The sequence below is a fragment of the Ictalurus punctatus genome, chromosome 17 (assembly GCF_001660625.3).
Source record: "Ictalurus punctatus breed USDA103 chromosome 17, Coco_2.0, whole genome shotgun sequence".
Taxonomy (NCBI): Eukaryota; Metazoa; Chordata; class Actinopteri; order Siluriformes; family Ictaluridae; genus Ictalurus; species Ictalurus punctatus.
The window spans coordinates 2,799,478-2,814,303 of NC_030432.2; the positions used below are offsets into that span (position 1 = coordinate 2,799,478).

Sequence of the window (14,826 nt, forward strand, 5' to 3'; positions counted from 1 at the left end):
TTTTTTTTTTTACAAATTTAATTTTACGGTGCCAAGAGACTCGTGATGCCTCGATCGACTGCTGATTGCTTGCCGATTATTATAATTAAGCGTGTGCAGATCCTTGGGGAGCAAAGGAAGTACGTTTTAAGAAAAGGGCAAGCATGGGCGGCCATGTAAATAGTATTAGTTAATTACACCTGTCTAATGACCAAGCCTGGCGAGTTTGTGTCCGTGAGATCTGCATAGAGTAAAGGGTTAACTAGGATAATCAAGTGTCGAGATGCAGCAAACACACCTACTGCTTTACGATCTTGTCTAGCTGTACACTATGGTTTACCACACACACACACACACACGCACACACACACCTGTGGTACATCCTCAACAGCCCAAGTTGAGCCCAAATACTCAACACATTGGGTGTTACTTGGTTGTTCATTTAAAAATATACCTTTTCCCCCAAGAATTTCTTCTTCTAGTCTTTTTGGAGATTCTTGGGAGAAAAGGTATCATTTAAAACATAACTGCTGTTTGTTTTGTGTATAAGTGATGACAATAATACACCCATGCAAAGTACATAGAGATATCTGTTTATTAATGATTACATGAAGAGAGAGACAGAGTCGTGCCCTTCACCCTAAACGCAAGACAGAGAGAAGACTCCACCTACTACATCCCGATATGGGCGGAGCTACAGGATGCGTCAGTAACAGCATGTAAAGTTCACTGTGTGGGTGTGATTTAAGTAGAGACTTTATAGGAAGGGCTCGATGTCGACGTCGAGTGCAGAGCAAGGCAGGGTGAGATCGAAGGCGCTGATGACGTCGGGGTGGAGGACGCCGAGGCGCCCGATGCTTTTCCCGCCGAAAAAGATTTCAGCACAGCGGCCCGGGAAGAAGGTGGAGTCTGAGCCGGAGAGAGAGAGAGAAAATGTCTTTTATTTATTAGTCTTTATAAAAAGATGTTAAAAACATACAAATCCAGGAGTCACTCACCTTCTGATGCCTGGATGTGGTAGCCATGGTTACGACCCGGTTTGACGTCCAGCAACTGCATGAGCCGGTCCAGGAGGCCGTGGATGACTTCGAAGCCCGGTGTCTTGTTGTAGTAAACCGCACACAGACGTCTGTTGTTACGTGCTCCCACATCTGACACACACACACACACACAAAGTGCACTGTGTGGAATTTCTCCTCACCGTATCCTGGTATCAAAGTTCCTATGTTAAATAATCATTCTTTGAAAACACACACACACACACACACACACACACACCTTTGTCTTCGTCCTTCAGCACCACATCCGAGATCTCGAATAATTTGAGCGGTAGCGCCATCTTTCTGTTTGCAGCCACGGTCTTCAGGAGCCCGGGCAGCAGTGTAGTCCTCGCCACCTACACACACGCACTAATGACTACGGCTGCATAATACAGCATTTGTTTATACTGAAATATTTGCCTTTGAAACATCATAGAGCTATCGCATTATATTTCCGACAAAGCATAACATAACTATTATGCGCGTGTGTGTTACCTGGAATTCAGCGGTTTTAGGGTTGGAGATGTGTACGGCTCTCATCTCGGTGATGTTCTTTCCCAGTTTGTCCGCGATGTCCTCTCGAGAACACTGAAACAGGGTTAAGAGGAAGAGAAATGTACAGATCTTTTTTTTTTTTTTTTTTTTTTTCTAGGGGTCCAAGCACTTTTGGGGACCAGTCCTAGGATTGTTGGTGCATCTCGACAAAAGTGATTATGAGGAGGTATTCAACAGAATCTTAATAAAATAAAATAAAAACTATCTTCAGTAAAGTTGAGATTTATAAACAACATGGCGCCACACACTCAGTGTACTCAAATCGCTGTAACTTGTGATTACGTGGATTTGCATGGAACATGAAAGCCATGTTGGAGATAGATGGTGTGTGTGTGTGTGTGTGTGTGTGTGTGTGTGTGTGTGTGTGTGTGTGTGTGTGTGTGTGTGTACCAGGGCGAAGGTGAGAGCTTCAGTGAATCCTGCTGCTGCCAGATCTGACCTCAACAGTTCAGTCAGCTTGTTCAGAGGGAGCTGTTCAAACATACACACACAGAGATCAGGATTATTTAATTGTGCATACATTCAGCAGATCGTGTCTGACTGGCCGTTGTGATGCTGGTTCTCCTACCTGATTGGCGACTGTGTAGGTGCGCGGCGTTGTCCTGGTGATGTTGTTGAAACCGTATGCCATGGCGGCGTCTTCCATGATGTCACAGGCGTGAATGACATCGGAGCGAGTTGGCGGGATTTCTACTTGAATCTGATCGGCTTCGCCCGTGACCTCCGACTTCAGACACATCCGGGTCAGGAGATGGGCGATGCTGCCAACTGTCTCACTGAGAGAAAGAGAGAGAGAGAGAGAGAGAGAGAGAGAGAGAGAGAGAGAGAGAGAGAGAGAGAGAGATACATAGACACTAGGGATTTCATGAGAACCGATACTTCGGTACCAACATTGTTAAAACGTGACCGGACTTGTTTTTCCTGCAGTACCATTGGTACCGATTCTAATGATGGTATCAAGTTTGCGATTCTTCCGGAACTGAAGGGGGCACAAATATGCGCAAGAGTTTTAGTCGGTCCACAAGTGTTGAAGAAAAATGCCTACAAGTACATGGGAAAAACTACAGAAGTTTAGCTTAGTTTAACAAGTTTAGTGGTTGCCAGTGTGCAACCGATGCTATAGCTCAATATCGATTTCAAACAAAGCGAGGAAACACCTGGAATTTGGCGAAGCACCTGAAAGCCAGTCCTATATTATGTTCGTTTGAAGCAACTGGCATTGTAGCCGTGAAACCAGCTAACCTTATGCTCCATGTAATGTTTGCGATAGCCAGTTATTTGTTAACGATGCTAACACATTGCAGTGTTATACACTACCTCCTAATGGGCCACCATGCATCGCCATTCAGCCCGTGTCCTGTCAGCTAAATGTAGCCTCATGTCACTAATAATTATTCACATGTTCATGCTTTTAATAAATCTTTTTGGGCTGCCACCATATCAGTGAATTTAAACTAATGCTTGCATTCAGAGTATAAGGGGTGTGTGTGTGTGTGTGTGTGCGCTTACGTGTGCATTTAGGAGTGCACCTTAGCACTTGTTATTAGTCATTGTCAGACAGTGTTTTATAACTAAAATCTCTCTCTTTTTGCCAGTATCAGCCAGAGGAGGATGTCCTCCAGGAGTTTTAAATTTTATTTAATAAATAAATAAATAAATAAATAAATAAATATTTATTTATTTTAAACCACACCATGGTATCAACTATCGTGTACTTTTGGTGGTATCGGTACCGTCTACTAGATTTTTGATATCGTGACATCCCTAATATACACATACATATACATATATATGGTGTGTGTGCGTATGTGTGTGTGCGTATGTGTGTGTGTGTGTGCGTGTGTGTGTGTGTCTCACCTGATGCCAACTCTGCGGTTGATGAAGTCTGCTGAAAGGGTTTCCGTCCTATAGGCCAGCTCCTGCGGTTCAAAAGGTCAAAGGTCAACAATGGACGGTCAATGTGAAGCATAAAAACCAAGGATATTTATGAAAAAAATATATGCATACATACAGGATAGGAGAACATCCTGCCATCAGGATACACCACCTCCGCCTCCTCAACCCTGAGCGAGAGAGAGCAGATTAATTATACAATGCTTACATGTCTACATATCTATGCATAATATCGTAATTGGGATTATACGTCATGAATCAGGGATCAATATAGGTAGTGAAAATCGATAAGGAGGACATTAGTCAGAGACATCAGTCATTAGTCAGCAACTGAATAACTCTGGAGAGATGCACAGCTCACACGGGAGAAGCTGTTCACGGGAAAATACACATAATCCACAAAGCTGGGCTTTAAAGGTAGCAAAAGAAATAAAACCCTGTTTGGAAAACGATATGTCGAGCCTTTTCTCACTGAGAACACTACATCCACAGCGAAGCAAGGTGGAGGCAGCATCGAGTTCACAGCTGCACTTTCCCCTCCTGATTCATGACACATAATCGATTCAGTTTCACTCGAGTTCCACGTTATAACTCTACAAAACGTAGAAACGGGGATCAGTGCTCGTGCATGCCGCTGTACTGTTACTGACGCAGGAGACTTACGTGAACGGCTCGTCGCAGTATTCGCTGAACATGGTCACGATCGTGTCCAGTACTATCTTTGCCTGTAAGCGCACACACAAACGCACACACTATTGTACACGGCTTTAGAGGACATGTGAGCTTTTATATTTTAGATTAAATCACCTTACAAACAACAGGAACAACCTGACATGCTTCAGTACGTTCGATAACATTTACTCAAAAAACGGCGTCACGTGATACTATTATGATATTTATGAAATCGCACCTTAGTGACGTCCGTGGCTGTGCACTCGATAAAAACGTTCCTCGTGTTGACCGAAATTTTGCTGTGATCACCTGCAAGAGAGACACAGCATCCAAACACCACTTTATACACATTATACACATGACATGTATTAGAGAGAGAGAGAGAGAGAGAGAGAGAGAGAGAGACACAGAGACCGAGAGAGAGAGAGAGAGAGAGAGAGAGAGAGACACAGAGACCGAGAGAGAGAGTGAGAGAGAGAAGGACAGACAGAAACAGAGAGACACAGAGACAGAGGGAGAGAGACACAGAGAGGGGGGGGGGACTGGTGAAGGAGAGAAAGAGAGAGATAGACAAATGAATTTAGACCAAGTAATTTTCAGAGAAGAGAAGGTGAAGCAGGTGAGAGAGATTGGCGAAGGAGAGAAATAGCGTGATAGACAGGCAAAGGAAAGACAGAACGGAGGAGAGAAGGAAGAAGCAGGAGAGAGGGAGAGAGACTGGTGAAGAGAAAAAAGAGTGAGGCAGCAGTTAAGTTCTTATCCACTCTTCATCATAAATGAAACACAAATCACATCTAATCTAAACTAATCTAATCTTAACACTGTCTATTATAATAGTTCATATGTGTGTATGTTTATAATGCCATTTTTATAAATTAATCAAATACTGCATATCTTCCTGTACGACTTCTGTTAATTCAATGAATGTTTATCCATGTCTTATGTTTATTTGATTCATTACTGTCTTTCCATTCCTGTATTTGTTGTTACTGTTTGTATATAGAACTTCTGTATTACTTTGCTTTGCTGACATTGTTAAAAGTCAGGCCAATAAAGCAAACTGTGAACTGTGACAGACAGAGAGAGACAGAGAGTGAGACCGAGAAAGACAGAGTGAGAGAGAGTGTGAGAAAGACAGAGTGAGAGAATGTTAGACAGACAGAGTGAGCGAGAGAGAGAGGCAGAGAGAGTGAAAGTTACAGAGTGATAGAAACAGAGTGAGAGAGAGTGTGAGAGAAAGAGTGAGAGTGAGACAGAGAGTGAGTGTGTGAGAGAGAAAGAGACAGAGTGAGAGAGAGAGATACAGAGAGACAGAGTGCATGAGAGACATAGAGTGAGTGTGAGAGTGACAGAGTGAGAGACAGTGTGAGAGAGAGCGTGTGAGTGAGAGAGTGAGACAGAGAGTGAGGGAGAGTGTGAGAGAGAGACACAGAGAGAGTGTGAGTGAGAGAGAGAGTGAGAGAAACAAAGAGTGAGAGAGAGACGGAGAGTGAGAGAGAGAGAGCAAGGGAGAGAGAGTGAGAGAGAGAGTGAGAGTGTGAGACAGACAGAGTGAGAGAGAGACGGAATGAGAGAGAGTGTGAGACAGAGTGTGAGAGAGAGTGAGAGAGTACGAGTGTGTGAGAGAGACACACAGAGAGTGATAGAAACAGAGTGAAAGAGTGAGACAGAGAGTGAGAGAGTGTGAGTGAGACAGAGTGGGTGAGAGTGTGAGATACAGAGTAAGAGAGAGAGAGTGAGTGAGAGAGAGTGCGTGAGAGACAGAGTGAGAGAAACAAAGAGTGAGTGAGAGAGAGAGAGAGAGTGTGAGAGAGACAGAGAGTGAGAGACAGGGTGAGAGAGAGTGAGACAGAGTGAGAGTGTGAGAGAGAGTGAGTGAATGTGAGAGAGACAGAGAGTATAAGACAGAGCGAGAGAAACAAAGACTGAGAGAGAGTGAGAGAGACAGAGAGTGAGTGAGAGTGAGTGAGAGAAAGTGAGAGACAGAGAGAGTGAGAGACTTTTTTTTTTTTACTTTAAAAATATAATTTATTCCACAATTAAAAAACTTTAACGTACAAAAGACATTGTTTTAACGACCCATTAACAGTTGGAAAAAGAGATCTTCACCTCCTATAAAAGTCACCCCTTTGTTTACACACCATTTCTTCTCAAACATCGGAGGATTACTATTCATTTGATAAAATTCATCCTCTAATCTAATCCTAGACTCACCCAAGGCCTTAAATAATTTAACCAGGTTGACTTCTTGTCCTTCCAATCCCACTTTATAAGCCGTCCAAATGCCTAATTTTGCTTGAACAATCGAAAAATTCTAATAGGTACAGATTTCCTGCCTGTCGCGAGAATATCTACACCCATAAATAAACACTATTTTCGAAAAAAAATTATCCCTAAACTACAAAACATTTTATCCAAAAGAATAAAGAGCGGAGATAATTTACGTCATCACAAAAGACATGAAACACAGTATCGAGTTCATTACACAAAGTGCACAGTGGGGAGGACGAATATTTACATTTAAACAAAAACACTTTTGTTGGTAATGCACAATGTAAAATCCGCCACTGTAAATCACCAGACCTTTTTGGTAGAGGGTTTCTATACAATATCCGCCATGAAGGTTCTTTATTTTCCGACTCTAAGAGAGGAGTCCTCCATTTTGTATCCCTCCTCCCTCTTAGACGTCCGACAAAGTAGGACTTCACACAGGAACTATAGACATTTTGTTTGTTCACCATAGAAATCAGAAGACTTTGCAAGCCTTTAAAAGAACAACATGTTTACATTGTCTCCATTACTGTTTCCATATTGATCTACCTGTGGAGTTAGGTACACTTCTGGAAAAGGAACCTTTGTGTTATTACCAGACATAAAATCGGTTATATATTCCCACAAAATCTTTAATATGATCCCGACTATTCTCTCTGATCTACCTGCAATCTCTCTAGTTAGATTCTGTACTGAAAAACACTATTTGTCAAATCAAACAGGTTCCCAACTTTAGTTACCCCAGCTAAAACACAGTTAGAAATATCGGTTTTAGACATAGTGCATTTTTAGGAGAACCAAGGATTGTACAGAAGTGGTTCATCAAAACCAAAATGTTCTTTTCGCTCTGACCCCCAAGCTTCAAGGACAGATCCCATAAAACTTTATCTTAAACATGTCTTTCACCACATTTCCTGAAATCACACACATTTGTTTAGCAAAATCCATCTTGTTTTTTCCCCTTACAATGGCAAGGCCAAAGCTAATCCACGGTACAGAGTCTGGCAAGTAAAGCAATTTTTGGGCGGTTTGTAACCTCATGGCTTTCACCTTAGAAATTAAATGAATTAATCCTTGATCGCCCTCGATGACAGGGAGACACAGTACCCCCGGGGGAAGCGAATAATGGCCACCCCAAAAGAAGTCTACAAAGGCTTTTTGAAGTTGTGACAAAAGCTCTTCTGGAGGGTCCAACACTGTTAGACGATGCCACAGCATTGAGGCGGCTAGATTGTTCACTACTAACACTCTGCCTCTGTAGGAAAGCTGGGCTTGAATCCACTTCCATCTCTGGAGCTTGCCTGTCACTTTTTCTACAAGTCATTCCCAATTGTGGAAGCTGAGGTGGCTTTTAGTTTGACCAATGGCCTAATAACAAAGTATCAGTTTTTTCCCCCAATTGATCTGTGCGGAAAAAGCACTCTGAAAGACGTTGAGACATGAGGTTAGATGTTTAACATCATCTTCCGATCTAATGATCACTGTCGTGTCATCTGCATATGCTGTTAGTTTCACCATTGGTGTGTTTAAAAGGTGAGATGCTGGAACTGCAAATCCTTGCAGCGCTTCCACAACTGAGGGGTAGCATTTTTGATTCAAAGCTTTCAAGAAACACAGCATACAAATCCTGTCCAATGAGGGACCAGAAGGCTTTGTAAAAATTCAGAAGTCAAACCATCCAATCCTGGTGATTTTCCTTAAGATTGCTGCTGGACAGCTTCGGTTAACCCTTGAAAAGACAAAGGTTACTCCAATACAGCTTTACCTTCTTTTCCCAGATGCGGCAGTCCATCTGAAAGCTGATTAATTGCTCCAAGGTCACAGGGTTGTGCAGTAAATAATTCTTCATAAAAAGAGAGAGTTTGAGAAAAAATTTCTTTCTTTTCCATTGTTTCTTTCCCATTTGACAATTTAAGATGATTTATATTCTTTTTTTCTCTGATGTTCTTCTCCAGTGGCTTTACCCTTACACTCACTTAGCCATTGCACCGGATTATTCATATCTGTGTGTGTTTCTCGCAGAAGAACTACACTTGCTTTTTTCCAACTCAAAAAATCCAACAAAGCGCATCGTTTTTCAGCACCACGACATCCGTTAACGTTCAAAGATCCAAAGTTTAAGGATGCCATGATGCTGACTATTAAATAAACGATGAATGACATCGCAACACAGGTTCCATTACCTTTTCTCTTCATTACAACAAAATATTCAAACCTTCTTCACCTTACGGTTAATCATACCTTTTACCTTTCTTATTATTTTCTGGAGGCGATAACGCTTCTGCATGCCAAGTTCTTCGTCAGTTGCTTCATTCATTGCAGTTTTACAGGACACTAAGAAGCGCGTTAAATCGGGGAAAAAGGTCTCAATTTGTGGTTTCCGAGCTCCTTTAGTTTAATCTAGAAAGTCATTAATTTGCTTTATTGTGTACAGTCTACCGCAGAGAGACTCTGTTCTTTCATGTGCTTTTTTTTTGTTTTTAATAAATTTGCAAAGATTTCAAACAAACGTCTTTCACGTTGTCATTATGGGGTATTGTTTGTAGAATTTTGAGGAAAATAATGAATTTAATCCATTTTGGAATAAGGCTGTAAATAACGAAATGTGGAAAAAGTGAAGCGCTGTGAATACTTTCCGGATGCACTGTAGAGAGAGAGACAGAGAGTGAGAGAGAGAAAGACAGAGAGTGATAAAGACACAGAGAGAGAGAAAGAGAGAGAGAGAGAAAGCGCCAGAGAGTGAGAAAGACAGAGAGAGAGAGAGAGAGAAAGAGAGAGAGTGTGAGAGACAAAGAGAGAGTGTGAGAGAAAGCACCAGAGAGTGAGAAAGACAGAGAGAGACAGAGAGAAAGACAGACAGAGAGTGAGCGAGAGAAAGACAGAGTCACAAAGACAGAGAGAGAGACAGACAGAAAGAGAGTGAGAGAGAGAGAAAGACAGAGAGAGTGAGAAAGAGATAGAGAGTGAGAAAGACAGAGAGAGACAGAGAGAGAAAAAGAGAGACAGACACAGAGTGAGACAGAGAAAGAGAGACACAGACAGAGAGAGACACATCTCTCACATCTCCCATTTCACATCCTTGACAAAGCTAGAAACTTGTACAAGGGAATGATCTGAAATACCGACTGGGTGTATTTAAAGTTTTTAAGTACGTTACTTTGATGTGTGAAGCAGTAAAGTCTATCAAGCCTCGCCAAAGACACAGACTGATCTTTTACACGAGCCCAAGTATATTGACACTGAGTGCTATGAAAGAGCCTCCAAACATCACATAGACAATTCGCCGCGTTTAATTTAACAACACACCCTTGCTAGCTCCATGTGGTTCTGGGAGGTTTCTTCCTAACGGTGTATTTGCAGTGCAATTAAAATCACCACCATTACTAATTACAGTGTTTAAAAAAACAAATCCCACCCTTTCAGTTGGCACAGATACATTGATAAAAATCTATTTGACATTTTCAAACACAGCTTGTATTTTTAACAGACGACCCTCAGTGATTTCCAGTTACACAAGAGATGGGTGAAAAGTCTCTCGAAAACAAGATACCAACTCCACCAGCTCTCATGACTGAGAAAAACTTCCCCGTCCCGTTCCTTCTTCCATGCAGTTTCATCATCAGCTGTACTGTGCGTTTCTTCTAAGAAGATGACGTTTAGTTTCTTAACCTTAAACAAACTGAAAAGGGACGCTCTCGTCACATCCTCTCTGGCACCGTTAACGTTTAAAGATCCCAGCTTTACGTCGCACATTAATGTAAAGCTGCGTTTAAATAAAACAGAGAAGTTAACACACGATAAGGAAAAGCAAAACATGGGACACTTAACCATCATTCACTATTTGCTCTGTAACTTTTGTAATCAGTTTTTTGAGATGAAACACTTCTTGGTCGGTGAAGTTTGGTTGACATTCTGTGTTTTTCATAAACGGTCTAACAATTTTAAATCTGGTGAAAAACTTATCAATTTAACTGATCTCATGCCTTTTGTCCTATGTAAAAACGACTGGTGAAAGAGTAAGCACCCTCCACCGCCATCTGTGCGTCTCCACTTTCATCCTCTTGCATGTTTACAAAACCACACGAACAGCTCATTGGATTCGTCTTTGACACTTTTGGAACTTGTTCAGTGTTTGGTTTGTTTTTTTCTCTTGGTGGATAATTTGGAAAGGTCAACATCCATTAAAACATCTTCCTCGTCAGCCAACACTGACTCGGCTACTCTAGTCGCGGTGTGACCAACATTTACGTCCGCTTCTAAACCATCTTATTCTTTTTGTTCACGTGCCAAATTTCCCGTCAACTCATTCTCCTGATCGCTATCGTCTCGGGTTTCCTCCTGCGAGGCCTGAATGATTCCCTGCGGTTCGTCCGGTACCGAGGCTCCGCTTTCGGCTCTGACGGCCGGCTCTCACCTACTCTCTCCGGGCATGACCGCATCACATGTCCTACAGCGCCACACCCAAAACATTTCATTGTTTCTGATGTTACATGCACGGTATAGTCAAAATCATCGATTTTAAACTTAAACACCAAGTTCAATTCTTCGTCACTCTTTTTAATGATCATATGAACCTGTCTGCAAAAAGGCATGACGAGTTTATGGTGAGGAGATTTACAGCTGATGGGAATCATCTTTATCAGAGACACTAGTTTACCGTATCGCTCCTGCTCTTTTTCCAGAGCTCTTTTTTTTTTTTATAGAAACAGGAGTACAGTTGAAATAATGATTTTTTTTTTTTTTAGCTTACTTACTAGAGACAAAACTGATACGTAGGAACCTTTAATCACTAATCCGGTCACAATTAGCTGATTTACTTTGTCCATATTGTCTAGGAAAATCACAACGCCACTGTTCATTCTAGACACAGATTTAATACTTTCATAAGCAACAATCCTGACGCCATGATGACCGGCCACGCCGGCAGCCGCCGCCTCCACCAAACAAACAAAAATAAACCCCCCACCTTAAGAAAAAAGAGGATCCGAAAACTCAAACACGCTCACTCCCAACACTCACTCAGAAAAAGAGAAATAATAGAGAAAAAAAGATTAAAGCGTCTAAGGAAAGACAAACGCTCTCACACGCAGCTCTCATGCTAACCACACCCAGTCCCAGCATACACCAGAGAGAGAGTGAGAGACAGAGACAGAGAGAGAGAGAGAGAGAGAGAGAGAGAGAGAGCGAGAGAGAGAGACAGAGACACAGAGAGCAGACAAAGACACAGAGAGAGCGGGGTGAAGTCTTACCGTTGATGATGGGAGGCATGGACAGGACGACTCCGTTGCTGTCATAGATGACGGGGTAAAGTGGCTCGTCCTCAATGATGTGCAGATAATGTCTCAGGTGGTTGTCCGTCTACAGAACATATACACACACACATTAGGATATACACATTCTGATATAACAAAACAAATGACACCTGACAGCCAATCAGAAATGAGGGCTTTGCTTGGACATATAGCTCAAGGCAGCAACAGCCAATCAGATCTCACCTTGTAGAGGCTCATGAGCTGAGTGGCCGTGTACTCCTGACTCTGATTCAGCGGTCTGAAGCGGATTTCCTCCGGTGCTTTAGCCGTGTATGTGAACGGCCCCGAGATGGTGTCCAGGTCGTGGGTTCCTATGGCGACCAGCGTCCTTTTCCTGCAATTCCACAAGTTCTCATTGGCTAACAGCAGTAGGGAGGACCAGCGTACTAACTGAGGTGAAATAAATGAAACTGATCCCCGGTGTGTGCCTGATGTTAGGTGTTAGTTAGTACTCTCTTCGCTGTAGCGCGCTCCGGCCACGTCCTGCCTCACCTGCAGACGTTCTGGTGCAGTTTTTCCTGCAGCTCGATGAAGCTGTCATAGCGCTCCGGCGTGAACGTGATGTTCCGCAGCACGGCAGCCACGGCGTGAGGCCTCACGCTCGCCGTCTGCACGGGGAAATACAAGGACGATCAATAACCACGAGCACTTACTCCTAATTATGGGTGCAGACCGAGTAAGCGTTAAGATACTGCAGTGCATTATGGGATGTTGGGTATGGGCTAGGCTTCCGATAAAACTCACCTCTTCAGTGATGATGAGTCGCTGTGGGTCTCCGTTCACTGGACTCACACGCTGGTAACGTGGGGCTTCCATTCTACACACACACACACACGAGATCTTTATACAGAGTGCCTTTAGAAATTACATTATACTGTATACAACACTGCACATTTTATAGCATTTTTCCACAAGAAAGACATTTCTAGATGAGCCACATTGTTAAAAAAGTGCTAGTGCTGGATTTGGAACGGGTACGTATGGGCGGTGCTACAAGTAGTGGAGGGCACCGATTGGTCAAACAAACAAAAAAACCCACCAGCTGACCAGAATCATTTTTCTTTGATACATTACAGCACAGCCAGCTTCAGTAATGCGGTCTGACTCTTTATTTTGAGGTCAAACAAAAGTATCGGCACCCTCGGTTGTATCTCTGGCCACTCTCACAAACCCACGGGGTATGGACATATAAATAGGGTTGTTGTTTTTTTTTTTAAATTTTTAAAAAATTTTGTATCAAGGATAAACCACTTTGCAAATTTCAAACACTGAAAACATACTACGTGTATAACAACTCCCTTAACAACCTCAAGAGTAGCGTTGTGTAATAAAGGAAACAAACAGGTGCGACAGGGAAAAGAACTACAGTGAATCACAATGTACATGCGTGTCGTACTTGTCCTTGAAGACCTGCAGCCCTCGGACGAGTCCCTCCAGACACAGCAGGTCATATCGGTTGGCCGGTACGTCGATCTTATACAGCACCACGTCCGAGGCTCCCTCGGCTTTCTGATCGCCCTGCTCGCGGCTGATTATGTCCTTCTCCGACGTCTAAAAAGCATACACACAGAGAGAAAAATTCAATAAACAACTGACCTCAGGTTCCCACTAAATTACTTAACGCCAAACCCTTCAAACCCCTTCATAGTTAAAAACGTGGCTGAACATCCATGAAGACATTAAGTCGAGTAATGTACGGTACATCCAGGAAGCGATGATCACTCACAATCTCGTCCAGCTCCAGGCCGAACTCGAAGCAGAGCTCGTCGAATTCTTCATCGGCTGGAAAAGACGAGAAAGGCCAATTTAAAATCTACTCAACCAAAGACTTACTGAGAACGTGTTAAAGCAAGACACAACACTTAGAATAATTTCTCAGATTTGTTTTTGTGGATAAATTCCAGGTATAATTTTGGCTTTATTAGAAAAGAGAAAGATTTAGTAGGACAGACCAAACAGAGCTGTCTTGCTATTGATAATAATAATTTTAAGAAACAAAAAACCTCAACCACAATAATAGGAAGAGAAATCATTGACAGTGCTCTGAGCCCCTGGCTGTACTTGGCGCTTTTTGATGACGGCACTAGCCACCATCCTAGCTACCGTTCAAACTTATTCCCAAAATGACGGTTAAATGATCAATTTACAACATTGTACAAGATCTATATATTATTTTCACACGTATTTCTACCTAATAATTCACCGCGTGACAAATTTCTACCTTCAATATCTAGAGCTTTAATTGAGCGTCCAATCCCAGAGGGGACACACAATCTGATGCAATCTCCGCAACATACCTCTCAAAAAGGCTTTTAATTTCACATTTAATGTTCTAAATCCACACTCAAAGTAACCAGAAATGTACAGAATGTCATTATGCGCGTTAACACGTACTTTTAACTCCACCACAAGAGTTTATTTTTTAAATGACAGCTATTGGCTACTTAGCTTAGCTAGCCTAGCTCTATCCCATTCAACGCTACCTTGCTAACGGCTGACTTGATTTAATGACTGTAACATAATGTAATATTTTATTGGCGAGGCGAATAACTATGAAGATTAAACAAACTTACTGTATGTCCTCCCTAAAGCTTGGAACAGAAGGTCCCGTTTAACGCTGACAGTCGGCATCGTTCCTGCTGACGGCTAACAGTACCGGTGCGCCGCTGGATTGACGCGCATACGCAGTGAAGCGGGTGACCCGCACAGCGCCCGGCGCAGGCGCCGAAGAAACGATCATGCGCACTAGAGCGATTCATTTGAGTGACTCGTTAGTAGTGATTCGAATCTTACGATTTCAATTGACTCGTCTGTTGTGAAAGGCTTGTACAAGTGAAACATCTACCAGTGTTTATGTTTTAATTCATTCATTTATGAATTAACAAATGAATGTTTTAGTTATTGTTTTTTTACTAGGTCACTATTAATTAAAAAAAGTAGTCGACTAGTCATTTAATCATTTTGTTTCCATATTTAATGCAAAAATCGTTTTGGACATCACTATTTTTTGGCTATTATATTATATTATATAAATGATAATCTCACACAAAAACCTAGCTCAATTTGAGTGCTGAAATATATTTTAAATATCATATTTTAACAGT

General features: G+C 42.2%; 1 protein-coding gene across 2 annotated transcripts; it reads right to left on the reverse strand.

Moving 5' to 3' along the window:
- Positions 1–551: 551 nt before the first annotated feature.
- Positions 552–14,454, reverse strand: farsb (phenylalanyl-tRNA synthetase subunit beta). 2 transcript variants are annotated; one of them, XM_017490868.3, is made up of 17 exons: positions 14,296–14,454; positions 13,449–13,504; positions 13,119–13,273; positions 12,467–12,539; positions 12,215–12,330; positions 11,906–12,056; positions 11,660–11,768; positions 4,378–4,448; positions 4,131–4,192; positions 3,586–3,637; positions 3,432–3,493; positions 2,143–2,350; positions 1,965–2,045; positions 1,515–1,607; positions 1,258–1,375; positions 978–1,130; positions 552–888 (listed from the first exon to the last, which is right to left on the reverse strand). In XM_017490868.3, exons 1-17 carry the CDS (start codon positions 14,351–14,353, stop codon positions 737–739), a joined length of 1,770 nt encoding a protein of 589 aa, XP_017346357.1. In that variant the 5' UTR covers positions 14,354–14,454; the 3' UTR covers positions 552–736. The 2 variants fall into 2 exon arrangements, with proteins under 2 accessions (XP_017346357.1, XP_053543368.1); XM_053687393.1 differs by having other exon boundaries at positions 978–1,186.
- Between the last annotated feature and the right edge of the window lie 372 nt (positions 14,455–14,826).